This window comes from Ahaetulla prasina, chromosome 1, assembly GCF_028640845.1.
Source record: "Ahaetulla prasina isolate Xishuangbanna chromosome 1, ASM2864084v1, whole genome shotgun sequence".
Classification (NCBI taxonomy): domain Eukaryota; kingdom Metazoa; phylum Chordata; class Lepidosauria; order Squamata; family Colubridae; genus Ahaetulla; species Ahaetulla prasina.
Genome location: NC_080539.1, coordinates 325,215,182 through 325,230,409, shown reverse-complemented (window position 1 = coordinate 325,230,409; position 15,228 = coordinate 325,215,182). Strand labels below are relative to the sequence as shown.

Genomic DNA, 15,228 nt, shown 5'->3' with positions numbered 1-15,228 from the left:
TGCTCTAAGGTAGATCATAATTGTATCACTACAATATTATGGTTGTAATACATGATAACAAAAGTCACTGGTTACATTATTAAAGTTTGCCTTACATATAAATTTTGTCTGAACAGGTCAAAGGTTTCTACTTAGTTTAGTACAATCTGCAAAGTAGAGGTACCATAGTATATATACATCAGGGGTGTCAAACTCACGTCGTTACAGCGACGTCACGTGAAGTATCGGGATTTTCCCACTTTGCTAAACCAGGTGTGGGCGTGGCCAGCACATGACGCATCCGGCCTGCAGTCCCTGAGTTTGACAGTTCTGGATATAAAGGATTCTTTAGTAGAAACTAGACTAGGGAAAGGAAGAAAACTGTTGTCAAAGTTTCTATTATTCTTTCACTCAATGGATAAGTGAAATCTGCATTTTTAAGGAATACTGTAAAGTGTTTAAAAATTGATGTTTTACATACACAGGTGCATTTTTAAAATGACTACTCCTGACTTTCTACTATTATATTTCGGTTTTTGCAGTTCATGGCATATGTGGACAAGATAATGTGTTTCAAAAATTGTTATCAGTAAGCTTCTGAGAACTGATTGGGTATAAGAGGCTGTCATACAAAAGAAGGCCAAGAATTGTTTTCACATCCAATGTCCTATCTCAGAGATAGGCTAATAGATTTAAGAAAGAGGAAGGCAAATTTCTGATTGCATATTATACAACGTTTTACTAACAGAAAGACTGTTCTGGCTTTAAACTGATTGGTGAGAGAGCTGCTAAACTCTCCTTTACTGGATATTTAAGTAGAGGCTGGCAGCCATCTTTCAGAGACACTTTAATTTGGATTTCTACATGGAGAAGGAATTGAGTGAATGGCAAAAATGATCCTTTCAGTCTCTGTGAATCTATAAACTAATGTAAACTGTAGAATAATGTTGTGGAAAATAGCAGAATCAGTCCAATTCTGTTTTAGAAAAAAAATACTGTAAACATTTTTAACTGGGTTGCCTTATTTCTGGATGAATGGGATCAATTCAGCCAACTTTTCTTTTTCTTTTAATACTGATCCTGGCAGTGAAGTAATGAGACTTTCTTTTGCTGTTTAGTAATGTGGGTTCTGAATGAAGTTTTTGTTTCTGGAGTTGTTTTACTAAAAATAGTAGCTTTTAGAAATCTCCCTTCATGGCTAGGGTTTGCTATAGTGATTATCAGGTGCTTAGGACAAATTGCTATTTGCTATACCATAATGAAGTGTGAATATAAACTTTTAATGTATGTGCATAATGATATTACATGTCTGGATAATTGCACACAGTTTACATATGTAAGATTCTTCAAAACTGCTATAAAAGGAAGTATAGTGATATCTTTGAAAACTTGAGAGTCATAATGATAACAGTCTGGAAACTATTGGTTACTATGACATTTCTTTCAAACATTCCCACCCCAACACACAGAGACAAGGTCAGGCAACAAGAATACAGGTAGTTCTTGACTTACAACCACGATTGAGCCCAACATTTATGTTGCTAAGCGAGACAATTAAGTGAATGTTGCTCCATTTTACAACATTTCTTGCCACAGTTGTTACGTGAATCATTGCAGTTGTTAGTAACACATTGTTGAGTGAATCTGACTTCCCATTGACTTTGCTTGTCAGGTCACAAAGATGATCAGATGATCCCAGGATCAGTGGTGGGTTGCTACCGGTTCGCAGTGGATTGGGCGAACCGGTAGTGGCGGCAGGCTCCGCCCACCCACCTGGACGCTTCTGTGCATGCGCAGAAGTGCCATGCGCACACGAGCGAACCGGTAGCAACGGGATTTGGAACCTGCCCCTGCCCAGGATACTGCAACCATCATAAATGAATGGGCCTCTGTGGCTCAGACTGGTAAGACAGTCTGTTATTAACACAGCTGCTTGCAATTACTGCAGGTTCTAGTCCCACCAGGCCCAAGCCTTCCATCCTTTAAGGTAGGTAAAATGAGGACCCAGATTGTTGGGGGCAATAAGTTGACTTTGTATATAAATATACAAATAGGATGAAGACTATTGCTAACATAGTGTAAGCCGCCCTGAGTCTTCGGAGAAGGGCGGGATATAAATGCAAATAAAAAAAAAATGAATCAGTTGCTAAGCATCCAAATTTTGATCAAGTGACCATGGGGATGCTGCAACAGTTGGACGTGTGAAAAATGGTCATAAGTTACTTTTTTCAGTAACATTGTAACATTCAAACAGTCAGTAAATGAACTGTTGTAAGTCAAGGACTACTTCTAATAGTGAACTTGAAAAGGAAGCTAAGGATCATTTAGGTCAGTGTCTTTCAAATTTGACAGCTTTAAGGTGCTGGCTGGGGAATTCTGAGAGTTACATCCACACATCTTAGTTGCCAAGTTTGTTTTTTTAAAAAACACCCATTGATGTTGAAGGAAGTTAGCATCCACCCTCCTCTTAGAAGAATGAAATATTTTAGAAAATATTAAAAAGGCAGAATATTATATTTCCCTGGATGAGAAAAGGAGAAACATATTTTAAAGACAAAGTAGCTCCCTGCAGCTCCCTGCTTCCCCCCCTTCAGCTCCAGGGTGATGGGATTAAGACATGGCCCTCAGGACATGATAGGATTAGCCTCTACCCACCTAGCAACAGAACTCACCACATGGCACCTGGGGAGATTGCATCACTCAGCAAGATTCAACCAAGTTTGGGACTCAAGACACCACAAGATACTGCATAGCCCCATGGGAGTCTGACAACCAATCAGAATACAGGAACAGGAAGCTTCAAGGTGGGGCCCAAGAGAGGGTATAACACTCTCTTTCTCTCCCTCCCTCCCCCTCATTTTGGCCCCCCCTTAAAAAACCCCCATGTTATCCTGTCCACTATTAAACCATCTTTCCAAGCAGTCTCCATGTTTACAGTGTTTTCTTCCCACTTGGAACTGAACCCAGATGGACAGTTCTTCCAACAATGTAGTTTTATCCCTTTGCATTCTGTAGGAAAAACAATTAAATCATCTTTAAGAGGTGACTGCCCAGCCTCTTCTTCAAAATCTCCCACAGATCTAGAACTCACAATGTTTTCAGGTAGAATCAAATTATTTCTTTATTTTTTAAAAAAAAAGATATATAAATCTTAGTACTTCCTATTCAATTATTCTGTGTACTACTACTTACAGGTACTCCTCAAGTTACAATGTGGGCATAAAGCACAAGCACATTGCTTGGTGACCTGCAGTTCTGGTTGTTGTTGTTAGTTGAATCCCAGGGTCATTAGCCAAGGGGACTTCCTGCTGGCTTCCCACACCAAAGTCAGTGGAGAAGCTGGCAGGATGTTGCAAGTTCCAGGCTCACAGGCACGAACTGGGGAAGGTGAATGAGGTGGATAAGGCTGCAAGGAAGTATGCGAGAATAACTCCACAGGTTGGGATGGGTGAATCAGGGTATACAAAAGGTGTTGATTGGGTTGGGGAAAGTGTGCAACAGTGTGCTAAAGGTGCTGCATGGGAGTGTGCAGAGTATACAAGAGGTGCTGCCTCGGTTGAGAAAGGTCATGGAGGTGTATGGGGTACCCAAGAAGTGCTGTGCAGGGAGGAGTGCAAGTGACTGCTGTGGTGTGGCTGCATAGGGTTTTTTTTTTAAAAAATTTATTTCATTTTGTCACAACAGTATACATAAACATCGACATAAAACAACAACACATCATAAAAGAAAAACATATATATAAGCAAAAGTATGCAACAACTATGTTAATTTGATATAATGAAAGGGAAGAATAGGACAGGAACGGTAGGCACTTTTGTGCTCTTATGCACGCCCCTTATAGTCCTCTTAGGAATGGGGTGAGGTCAATAGTAGACAGTTTTTGGTTGAAGTTTTTGGGATTTTGAGTAGAGACTATAGAGTCAGGTAGTGAGTTCCAAGCGTTAACAACTCTGTTACAGAAGTCATATTTTCTGCAATCAAATTTGAAGCGGTTGACATTGTTTGAATCTATTGTTTGCTCCTGTATTATTGCGATTGAAGCTGAAGTAGTCTTTTACAGGAAGGATATTGCAATAGATGATTTTGTGTGTTAAACACAGGTCATGTCGGAGTCGGCGGAGTTCTAAGTTTTCTAATCCCAGGATTTCAAGTCTGGTGGCATAAGGTATTTTGTTGTTTTCGGAGGAGCGAAGAACTCTTCTAGTAAAATATTTCTGGACGCGTTCGATTGTATTAATGTCAGAGATGTGGTATGGGTTCCAGACGGATGAGCTGTGTTCAAGAATAGGTCTGGCAAATGTTTTGTATGCTCTGGTCAGTAGTATAGAGTTTTTGGAAAAGAAGATGCATAAAATTCGGTTTACAACTCTTAGAGCCTTTTTTTGCTATGTAGTTGCAGTGGGCTTTGGCACTTAGGTCATTTGATATGAAATAAGGTTGGGGAAAGGTACACACGTGGGGGAGAATTACCTCAGCAACTTGTGATCTTCCCTGCTAGCTTTTTCTTTGCATATTGGAGAAGAAGCATGGAAGTTGCAAATGGGGATCATGTGACCTCAGGAAGCTTGGTAACCTACAGTATAGGTTCTCCTATAGTATCTTCTATAACCCTGCTACAATATAGAGCTTTAAATATGATTGTTCTACAATCCTGTGAACACCATGAAGAACAATGGTCAAAATACTCATTCAGCTTGTTGAGCAGCATGGTAGTCTAGTAGTGAAAACACTCGCCTCCCATTTCAAAGGTTAATAGTTCAATCCTAGGTACTGTAGCAACAGATGTTTCTTTCTTAGGTCACAAAGAAAAAAAAATCTGTTGTGAACTCAATATTAGGGTCAGAAAGGACATCTGGTCAGTAAATACTCAGTTCCCTCCAGTCTCCCTGACTTTATTTTGAATTAAGGGCCTCTAATTCATAAAAAGAAGAAAAATTCAGTTTGTTAGAAATCCTTGCTCTTTCAAAAACAAGACAAAACAAATATGACTTCTCCTTCTGGGTTATGTACAAGATTTATAGTGTTGAGCCTTGTGATTGATCACCATATTCTCAACATTGAGGCATGCCTCAAATTAATCTTGTTCATTATAGTGTGTTACCTGTGCTTTTTAGTACTTTACAAATTTTGGGTAGGTTTTGTCATCACCATTAATGCAAGTGCAGATTAATGAGATTGTGATATATTAAGGAAATGGCAAAGTCTAGGCTATGCAAAAACAATAGTTCTGTACATACTGTATGCTGAATCTGCCTATTCTTCAAGATCTTTTTCAAGTGTTCTCAAAGTGGGGAGGATAGTAATTGGGAGTGTGTGTGTGTGTGTGTGTGTGTGTGTGTGTATGTATGTATGTATATATGTAATGTATGTAGGTATTTGAGAACCAAGCAAGGTCAGCATGCTTTCGGAGTTTGTTTCTTGGTGATATGATATTGCAATTGATAAAATATAATAAAATTTACAAGTGTGAATCTTTTTCACCCTTAAGATTCCAATGGCAGATTCATCCAGTGACTCTGATAACATTCGCCGTAGGATTGGAAGAAGGGGTCCTATCAGAGCAACCAGAATCCGAAATCATGGAACTGAAGATGTTGCGGAGAAGATTCACACTTTAGCAAATACTTTGCAGGTTGCTATGAATGGTTTACTTTAAAGAACAATTTTGTAGAATGGTCAGATAATCGTCTTGATTTGTAACACCGAGCCTAGGAGAAGTTTGTTTGTTTAGTCTGATTCTTAGTAGTTTACTTAGTAGTAGTTTGAGCACTGCTTCCCAGACCTTAGCCTCTATCTGTCCATAAAGCAGTGGCTATGAATCCAGGAAGATCTTGGATCTGCTCTTTCAAAAGCAATGGCATCCAATTAAAAGACTAATCTGGAACAAAACACCTTGATATTAAGACACTCTATTTTGCTTGGATTTAATCTAACCACTATGTCAATATTCTTCTCAAAAAGGCTAGGTTAGAGACAACATACTAGTTATCAAGGATGGCTGAGTTTATGGAGGGTCTCTTAAGGAAGGAGTGCACTACAAATGGCAATCCTATGATTGTGGGACACTGTGATGGTTGAAACACCTGCTGGTTGCAAAATGCCCATATCTCAATCATGTGACCATGAGGGTGCTGCGATGGCCATAAGTGTGAGGACCAATCGTAAAATGACCTTTTCAGTGTATTAAACAGTCATTAAAGAGAGCAGCTGCTAAGTGAGAATTATTTATTGATTTAAACTGTAAATATCTACATAGTCTTTTTATTAAAATGGCCAAGGTGATTTATAGTATACTAAAACCCACATTTTGTTTTTTTTTTAAGACAATTTGAATATAAAGTGGGAAGTCCGATTGAATATAGGCTTTATATCCCTCCGTATTTAGATATAGTTCAGTATCTGTTTTTAACTAAAGAAAAAGATAATAGATCACAACGGGAAACAATGTGTTGAGAGCTCATCAGTTTTTGTGCTTGAATTTAACATAGTCATAGCCCATGCAAAAGATTCCAGGTTCAGTCATTGGTAAACCTGAGAAAGTTTGAGACAGGTTTATGTCAATAGAGATTCTCAGTCATCCAGGTCATGGTTGTCCCAAACATGCTTTTTCAAAAGGCAACTAGACTTTCTGGGGTTTTTTAGAAGACGTTTCGCTTCTCATCCAAGAAACTTCTTCAGAAGAGCTGAAGAAACTTCTTTTTTTTTTTGTGAAAATTTTTTATTTATTTTTTGACAAAAAAACAACAACTCATCAAACCAATTACATTTGGTTTGCTGCATGGGTGTTAACTCTTCTTGTGCAATCACAAAATAAACATCTCTTTCATACATATATCTTATATTATCTTTTCTAACATATCTTTCCATCTAGCCAATAGTGAAATAAATCCCATATTTTATAATATTGCTTATCTTCTTGCTCTCTAATTTCAAATGTCAATTTACTCATCTCTGCACATTCCATCATTTTCCTAATTATTTCGTCTTGTGAAGGTAACTTCTCATTTTTCAAGTTTTTAGCAAACACAATCCTGGCTGCTTTAATAATATTCACAATCAAATATTTTACATCTCTAGTATATATCTTAGGTATAATTCCAAACAAAAGGACTTCTGGCTTAAAGTCAATATGTTTTTTGATCATTTTCTCCAACCACGTGTATATTTTAGTCCAGTATCTTTTCGCTTCATGAAGAAACTTCTTGAATGAGAAGCAAAACGTCTTCAAAGAAAAACCAGAAAGTCTAGTTGCCTCTTGAAAAAGCACCTTTGAGACAGGTTTTTGTCTTAATAGTTTCTATTAGATAGTTTCTTCTAGATAGTTTCTACCGATACACAGGTCAGTGGTTTAACTCCATACAAGTTCACTTCCTGTAGTCTTTTTGGTTCACTAAATTTTAATATTCCTAAATTATCTACAATCAAGGAAACAATAAGATACACTGCTTTCTGAATTACTGCCATGTTATTCAGCATGGTTATAGTTTGCTTTAGAAAGACTATGAGGTTAATTGATGAGAGCAGCATTTCTCAAAAGTGACAACTTTAGGTATGGACTTCAACTCCCAGAATTCCTTAGGCACTGCTGACTGAGGAATTCTGGGAACGGCTCCACACATCATAAAGTTGCCCGGGTTGAGAATTATGGGTTAGAGCAAGTACAAATTTAATACACTTTTGACAACTATATGGTTGTCCTAGATAGAGTTCTCCTAGAACTACATACAGCCCCTGAGGCAGTTTTTCACCCTGTTATCTGGGAATAGTTTAACCCTGTTGCTTCTGAGGAAGTGGACAGGATCCTAGGGAGTATGCATGCAAGCACCTGTGTTTTAGACCCATGTCCCTCCTGGCTTGTGAAAGCTTCCCAGGAGGTGATAGGCGGGTGGACTCTGGCAGTGATTAATGCTTCCCTACAGGAGAGGGCAGTGCCCCAGCACTTTAAGGAGGCTGTGGTCCACCTCTTCTTAAGAAGCCATTGCTGGACTCCATCCGGTTGGATAATTTCTGACCTGTCTCCAATCTTCCCTTTTTGAGGAAGGTTTTTGATAAGGTGGTCCCGTGGCAGTTCCAGAGGTTTCTGGATGAAACGGATTATCTTGACCCCTACCAATCAGGATTCAGGCCTGGATTTGGGACAGAAATGGCATTGGTTGCACTTTTAGATGATCTCTGGCAGGGGTGGGATGGGGGTAGTACATCCATCCTTGCTCTACTTGACCGCTTGGTGGTTTTTGATTCCATCGACCATAATATTCTCCTGGGGCGGCTTTGGGGGATGATATTTGGAGGCCTTGTGCTATCCTGGTTCACTTCCTTCCTCTGCGGCCGCTCTCAGTCAGTGTTGATAGGAGGGGAGAGATCCAGCCCCCATCCACTGCTTTACGGGGTTCTGCAGGTCTCGGTACTCTCTCCTCTCCTGTTCAACATTTATATAAAGCCACTGGGTGAGATCATCTGTCACCATGGACTGAGATATTACCAATATGCTGATGATACTCAGCTATATGTCTTGGCCCATGGTGAGTTAAGTGATGCCTGTCCTCCCTTTCGTAGTGCCTAGAGGCTGTTAGGGTCTGGATGGGAGCAACAGGTTATTATTATTATTATTATTATTATTATTATTTATTGGATTTATAAACCGCCCTTCTCCCGAAGGACTCAGGGCGGTGTACAGCCAGGATAAAAAAAAAGAACAATATACAGTTAAAATACAATTAAAAAACTTATTATACAGTATGGCCGAAATAATTAAGAATTATGAATCTAAAAACCCCAATTAAAACCAGAGAAAAAATTTAAAATTTAAAATTAAACAATTTAAGAAAGCCCCGCACGAACAAACAAATATGTTTTCAGTTCGCGGCGAAAAGTCCGAAGGTCAGAAATTTGACGTAAACCAGGGGGGAGTTCGTTCCAAAGAGTGGGGGCCCCCACAGAGAAGGATCTTCCTCTGGTTGAAACTAAACACTTGCAAGATTGAGTGGCTCTGGGTTTGGGGTTCATTGGCTCAGGAAGAATTGCCACCTTTGGTCTTGGAAGCGGTGGCACTACCCCAAACAGACCCTGTGCATAATCTAGGGGGTTTCCTGGACTCACGACTCCTCGAAGAGTAGGTGGCAGTCATGGTCAGGGGGGCTTTTGTGCAACTGCGGGTTGTGCGCCAGTTACACCCTTTCCTTGAACAACAGTCCCTACTCCCAATCACTCATGCCCTACTCACTTCCCGTCTTGACTATTGCAATGCACTCTACATGGGGCTGCCCTTGAAGAGCATCTGGAAGCTCCAGTTGGTGCAAAATACAGTGGCCTGCATGGTTTTGTGCACATGTATCACCTCTCCTGCGGGAGCTGCATTGGTTGCCGATTTGCTTCCGGGTGCAATTCAAGGTGCTGGTTGTCACCTTTAAAGTCCTTCATGGTTTGGGATCAGGTTATCTGAGGATCTGTCTCTTGCCTGTTACATCTACTGACCCATCAGAGCGGGGAGGTAGAGAATGTTGCGGATCCCATCCCCGAGGGAGATACACCTGGTGGGAATCAGAAGAAGGGCCTTCTCGGTTGTGGCTCCCTCTGTCTGGAACATCATTCCCCCAGAGATTAGAATGGCCCCTAATCTAATACTCTTCCAGAAGGTGCTGATGACCTGGTTCTGCCAGCAGGCCTGGGGAACCCAGAGCAGGATGGAGCCCATTAAATGGTTCATGTAATCTGCTGTCGCCAGGGCAGGGGGTGGGAGCTGGGTGGTAGTTTTGCTATATTGTACTATATTAATTTATTCAATTCTTTATGTTACTTTTTATTATTTTAAATGTGGTTTTATATTCTGTAAACTGTCTTGAGTCACCATAGGTGAATAGGCGGCAATATAAATTCAATACATAAATAAATAATAGAGAATTAATAATTGTAAGAAAATTGAATAAATAAGTACAACATTAATATCAATGGGCACTAAACTGGTTGTGACTTTAACACATTTGGTAAAAAAAGCACACAAATTACTTGTTTTGAATATTGACCTACCTCACTTAACCCTCATTTCACATTCAGTATTTTTATAGGTTGGATTGTAGTTTAATTATGTTTTCTTCTCATATTTAAAGGATGCAAATTGGAATTTAAGACATGTGGATCAGATGTTGGGCCAATATCGAGAATATAATAATGAGCAGGCAGAAACAATTGCAAATGTAAGCAGCTATTGATTGAATTTAGTAATTAGAATCTGTAAAAGTATAACATTCCTGTTTCTCTTCTATTCTTTAGTACATTTTGAAGGAAAATTGTCTTCTACCTAACAAGTTGCCATTTTCATACAGCTTAAAGAAACTTTGGAAGAGTCCCTTGGCCAAATGAAGAACCAACGTTTATTGAGAAATTCTGGAGTAAGAAGCGCATCTCTTTCAAGCTTGTATGCGAGTGATCTGGATGGTGGAACTCCAGGTACATTTAATGAACTTCACTTATCTGTGGGCATCCTATTGAACTATTGAATATATATTCCACCCTCTGGAATGAACTGCCCCCAGGACTTCGTCAGCTTCCGGACCTTCGGACCTTCCGCCGTGAGCTTAAAACATATCTATTTAATTGCGCAGGACTGAGTTAGATTTTAGTTTGTGGGTTTTATCTTGGGTTTTAATTTTTATATTTTTAATTAAGGCTTTTGAATAAGTTTTTTAATTGTTTTTAGAATTGTATTTATTGTATTTTTTGTTTTTAAATGCCTGTAAACCGCCCTGAGTCCTTTGGGAGATAGGGCGGTATATAAATATAAACAATAAATAAATAAATAAATAAATAAATATTTATAGTTTTATGAATATAGCAAACTCTTTATTGATTAGTTTTGGTTTGTAGTAGCTCTGTGTGAATAATGTATACCTGTAAGCATGGTGGAAAATATAATGTTTGAACAGATTAATACTAGTATCTTGGCAGATTTGTAGACAGTCCTTCATATATAAATTATATTTCAAGAGAAATTTGTGCTGATTTTCCTATCTTTCTTTCTGTGAAGAAGTTCATCATGTCAAGCCTACCTCTCCACTCAGAGATTACAGAGCAACACTAGGTACCAGGCCGCGACGGTCTAGATCTGCTGTTCGATTTGTTGATCAGCGAGGTAAATTGGACCAGGTGAGTAGGTATTCTTAAAAGCACATAGGCTCATGTTTTTTTCCGTAACTACTTCTTCCAAATCCTTTTTACTTCATTACCAATTATAGTGAAATCCATAATTCAGCTATTTATTTGCTGATATAGACTTTGAGAATCATTATATATCTGTGAAGTTCTTGGTTGTTTGTATGGAGATGCGTCATTACCCAACTAGTTAACATCATTGGTGTGAGTGACCATGGGGATTGATATATAGTTGCTTGCCCCACCAGTTTTGGCGTGGGTGTGGTTTCCTCTTTGATGCTTCTTTGATTGGAGCATTGTCTTCTGCATGGTTTATTTTATGTTTTTTATTTATTTATTTATTTATATCCCGCCCTTCTCCGAAGACTCAGGGCGGCTTACACTATGTCAAGCAATAGTCTTCATCCATTTGTATATTATATACAAAGTCAACTTATTGCCCCCCAACAATCTGGGTCCTCATTTTACCTACCTTATAAAGGATGGAAGGCTGAGTCAACCTTGGGCCTGGTGGGACTTGAACCTGCAATATTGCAAGCAGTTGATGTTAATAACAGGCTGCATTAGCTTGTTGCGCCACCAGAGGCACTTTGGAAAGGAAATGTTAATTTTTCCATATCTGAGTGTGCTTGCTGCAGGGGATGTGCTCTAGTTGTTACGTTTCATTCTTAGTTTTTTATTATCTCATTTCAATGGTGTATAAAAGTATTTATCTGAATGTGTCTGTTGATGGCTGATTTGTCTGAATGACGGGCTCCCAGGAATTTCCTAGTTTTTTGGATTTGGCTTGATCCAAGATGTTAATATTAACTCAGCCAGTGGTTGAGTCAATCCATTTGCTGTGAAATGAAGGATTTTTTTTCCTCATCTGATTGCTAGTTGATGTTTGTAGTTGTGCTCTGTTAATCTTCTGCCCGTCTCTTCTATACGATAACTGTTAGAGTGTTTGAATTGTATATTGTAGATTCTGTTTGCTTCTGGGCTAATGGGACTTTGTATATCTTTTCAGGACAATTGTTCCATGTTACTAATCACAATTATATGAAAAAAAGAAAGCAAACTTAAACTGTACTAAAGCATCAACATTTTAAAATTTGTATCTTTTTCTTCTTGCATTTCAAAATAAAGCAGCCTATGCCAATTAGTACTTTGAAGCTTATGTGGAATTTTTTAGTATGTTTATATTATTACTATGTTCTAAAAATGTACCATCTTCTTTTGAGGAGAGAACACAAAGATGAACCACTAAAATAGTTTTTATATTTTGTGTAATGCTACACATACCCAATAACACATTTGTATCCAGTATAGTTTTAATTTTAGTAGTATGCCTTAAGCTTATTAAAAATAATTGCTTAAATGTAGGTTTTTCAGCATGTAAGTGGTGAAATGTTTAGATAATAGCTAAGCAAACCACATTGAATAGTAATTTTCTAAAGCTTTTAAATGTGACACTACATTTTATCCATGCAATGCAATACATTTATTACATATTATATAGGAATAACTGCTGTAATTTATGGATTACTTGCACTACTATTTTGTAGTTTTCAGTATTTTGAAAAGTGTATACTGAGTATATCTATACTAAATGATAGAAAAAATATGTTTAAAACAGCTAATTATGTTCTGTACATGTTCATACTGCAGCTGCATTCTTTACACCAGTCACTTAGAGATGTCAGCAGTGAACAAATTCGCTTAGGAGAAGACCTCACCAGAGAACTTGCAAGAAGAAATCGGTATGACATGAAAGAATGACTTTGGTTGGTGGAGAAACTGGATTGTTTAACATTAAGAACAAATATTTGATGTTTGATAGTTTTGTTCAGTCATTTCACTTATGTGTTATTTTTTATTGCATCTGCCTAATAACAGAAGTTCTCTGGCACATTACAAAAGTTATAAAAATATTTAAAAATCCAATAAAAGCAATAAAATAACATATAACATTGCGGGGATCCGGAGGGGGCGTCTGGGGGCGGTCTTGGTGACATTGTCTGGGATGAGTTTGACCCTGTGGCTCCCGAGGACATGGACAGGTTGCTGGGTAGGTTGAACGCCACCACGTGTTTACTGGACCCGTGCCCCTCCTGGTTGGTACTGGCCACTCAGGAGGTGACACGAGGCTGGCTCCAGGCGATTACGAGCGCTTCTTTGTTGGAGGGAGTCTTTCCGGCCGCCTTGAAAGAGGCGGTGGTAAGGCCCCTCCTCAAGAGGCCCTCCCTGGACCCGGCTGTTTTAGGTAATTATCGTCCGGTCTCCAACCTTCGCTTTGCGGCGAAGGTTGTTGAGAGTGTGGTGGCGTGTCAGTTTCCCCAGCACCTGGAGGAAACTGTCTATCTAGACCCGTTCCAGTCCGGTTTCCGGCCCGGATACAGCACGGAGACGGCTTTGGTCGCGTTGGTGGATGATCTTTGGAGGGCCAGGGATAGGGGGTGTTCCTCCGCCCTGGTCCTATTAGACCTCTCAGCGGCTTTTGATACCATCGACTATGGTATCCTGCTGCGCCGGTTGGAGGGATTGGGAGTGGGAGGCACCGTTTATCGGTGGTTCTCCTCCTATCTCTCCGACCGGTCGCAGACGGTGTTGACAGGAGGGCAGAGGTCGGCCCCGAGGCGCTTCACTTGTGGGGTCCCGCAGGGGTCGATTCTCTCGCCCCTCCTGTTCAACATCTATATGAAGCCGCTGGGTGAGATCATCAGTGGCTTCGGTGTGCGGTACCAGCTTTACGCTGATGATACTCAGCTGTATTTTTCCACACCGGGCCACCCCAACGAAGCCATCGAAGTGCTGTCTCGGTGCCTGGAAGCCTTACGGGTCTGGATGGGGAGAAACAGGCTCAAGCTCAATCCCTCCAAGACAGAGTGGCTGTGGATGCCGGCATCCCGGTACAGTCAGCTGAGTCCTCGGCTGACTGTCGGGGGCGAGTCATTGGCCCCGATGGGGAGGGGGCGCAACCTGGGGGTCCTCCTGGATGAGCGGCTGTCTTTGGAAGATCATTTGGCCGTCTCCAGGAGAGCTTTTTACCAGGTTCGCCTGGTTCGCCAGTTGCGCCCCTTTCTAGATCGGGATGCCCTATGCACGGTCACTCACGCCCTCGTGACCTCTCGTCTGGATTACTGCAATGCTCTCTACATGGGGCTCCCCTTGAAGGGCATCCGGAGGCTGCAGTTAGTTCAGAATACGGCTGCGCGGGTGATAGAGGGAGCCCCTCGCGGCACCCACGTGACACCTCTCCTGCGCAGACTGCACTGGCTGCCTGTGGCTTTCCGGGTGCGCTTCAAGGTGCTGGTAACTATCTTTAAAGTGCTCCATGGCATTGGGCCGGGTTATCTACGGGACCGCCTGCTGCTACCAAATACCTCTCACCGATCCGTGCGCTCTCACAGAGGGGGACTCCTCAGGGTGCCGTCGGCTAGGCAGTGCCGTCTGGCGACACCCAGGGGAAGGGCCTTCTCTGTGGGGGCTCCCACCCTCTGGAACGAACTCCCCCCAGGACTTCGTCAACTTCCGGACCTCCGAACCTTCCGCCGCGAGCTTAAAACATATCTATTTGTCTGCGCAGGGCTGGATTAGGTTTTTTAAATTTTTTAAATTTAGATTTTAAATGGGTTTTATATATATTGTTTTAATTATCGGGCTATATTTAATAAGTTTTTTAACGGACATTTTATCTTGTATTTATATGTATTTTAACTGCCTGTGAACCGCCCTGAGTCCCTAGGGAGATAGGGCGGTATACAAATTTGAATAAACTAAACTAAACTAAACTAATATCGAAGCCAATTTCCCGATGTAATGTGGGCACTTCTTATTAAAACAAAGCATACAAAAATCCCTTGTTGGAGAGAAATAACTTAGCAAGATACGGAAATAATACTAAGTGGTTGCAAAAATACCTGCCTTGGGAAGGCATTTTTTAAAATTGCGATTATACAGCTGGGAAACCCTGTCCCTCATAGAACCTTGTCCTTTATAAAACTCCTCCATAACTTCACTTGGCAGCTTGGGGAAGAGCAGTTGATAGAATGCCTGGATAGATTTTCTCTGATCCTGAATTATTTAGAGCTTTAATAACCATTAGGTATTTTGAATAGA

General features: G+C 40.4%; 2 protein-coding genes across 7 annotated transcripts in view; one reads left to right on the top strand and one right to left on the bottom strand.

The window, feature by feature from the left end:
- The window catches only part of CEP128 (centrosomal protein 128), a 217,706-nt gene that overhangs the window by 2,527 nt on the left and 199,951 nt on the right, over nucleotides 1–15,228 (top strand). For 5 of the 6 annotated variants that reach the window (XR_009152632.1, XM_058162465.1, XM_058162463.1 and 2 more), the window contains exons 2-6: nucleotides 5,468–5,611; nucleotides 10,086–10,172; nucleotides 10,302–10,425; nucleotides 11,003–11,121; nucleotides 12,778–12,869. Coding sequence is in view for 5 of the 6 variants with exons in the window: in XM_058162465.1 (XP_058018448.1) it covers nucleotides 5,474–5,611; nucleotides 10,086–10,172; nucleotides 10,302–10,425; nucleotides 11,003–11,121; nucleotides 12,778–12,869 (560 nt within the window). In the remaining variant the exon portion in view is untranslated. Of the gene's footprint in view, nucleotides 1–3,681; nucleotides 4,145–5,467; nucleotides 5,612–10,085; nucleotides 10,173–10,301; nucleotides 10,426–11,002; nucleotides 11,122–12,777; nucleotides 12,870–15,228 lie in introns of those variants that run through there. The other variant, XM_058162464.1, reaches the window with a different exon arrangement.
- The window catches only part of LOC131187816 (uncharacterized), a 227,972-nt gene that overhangs the window by 125,968 nt on the left and 86,776 nt on the right, over nucleotides 1–15,228 (bottom strand). The window lies entirely within an intron of this gene.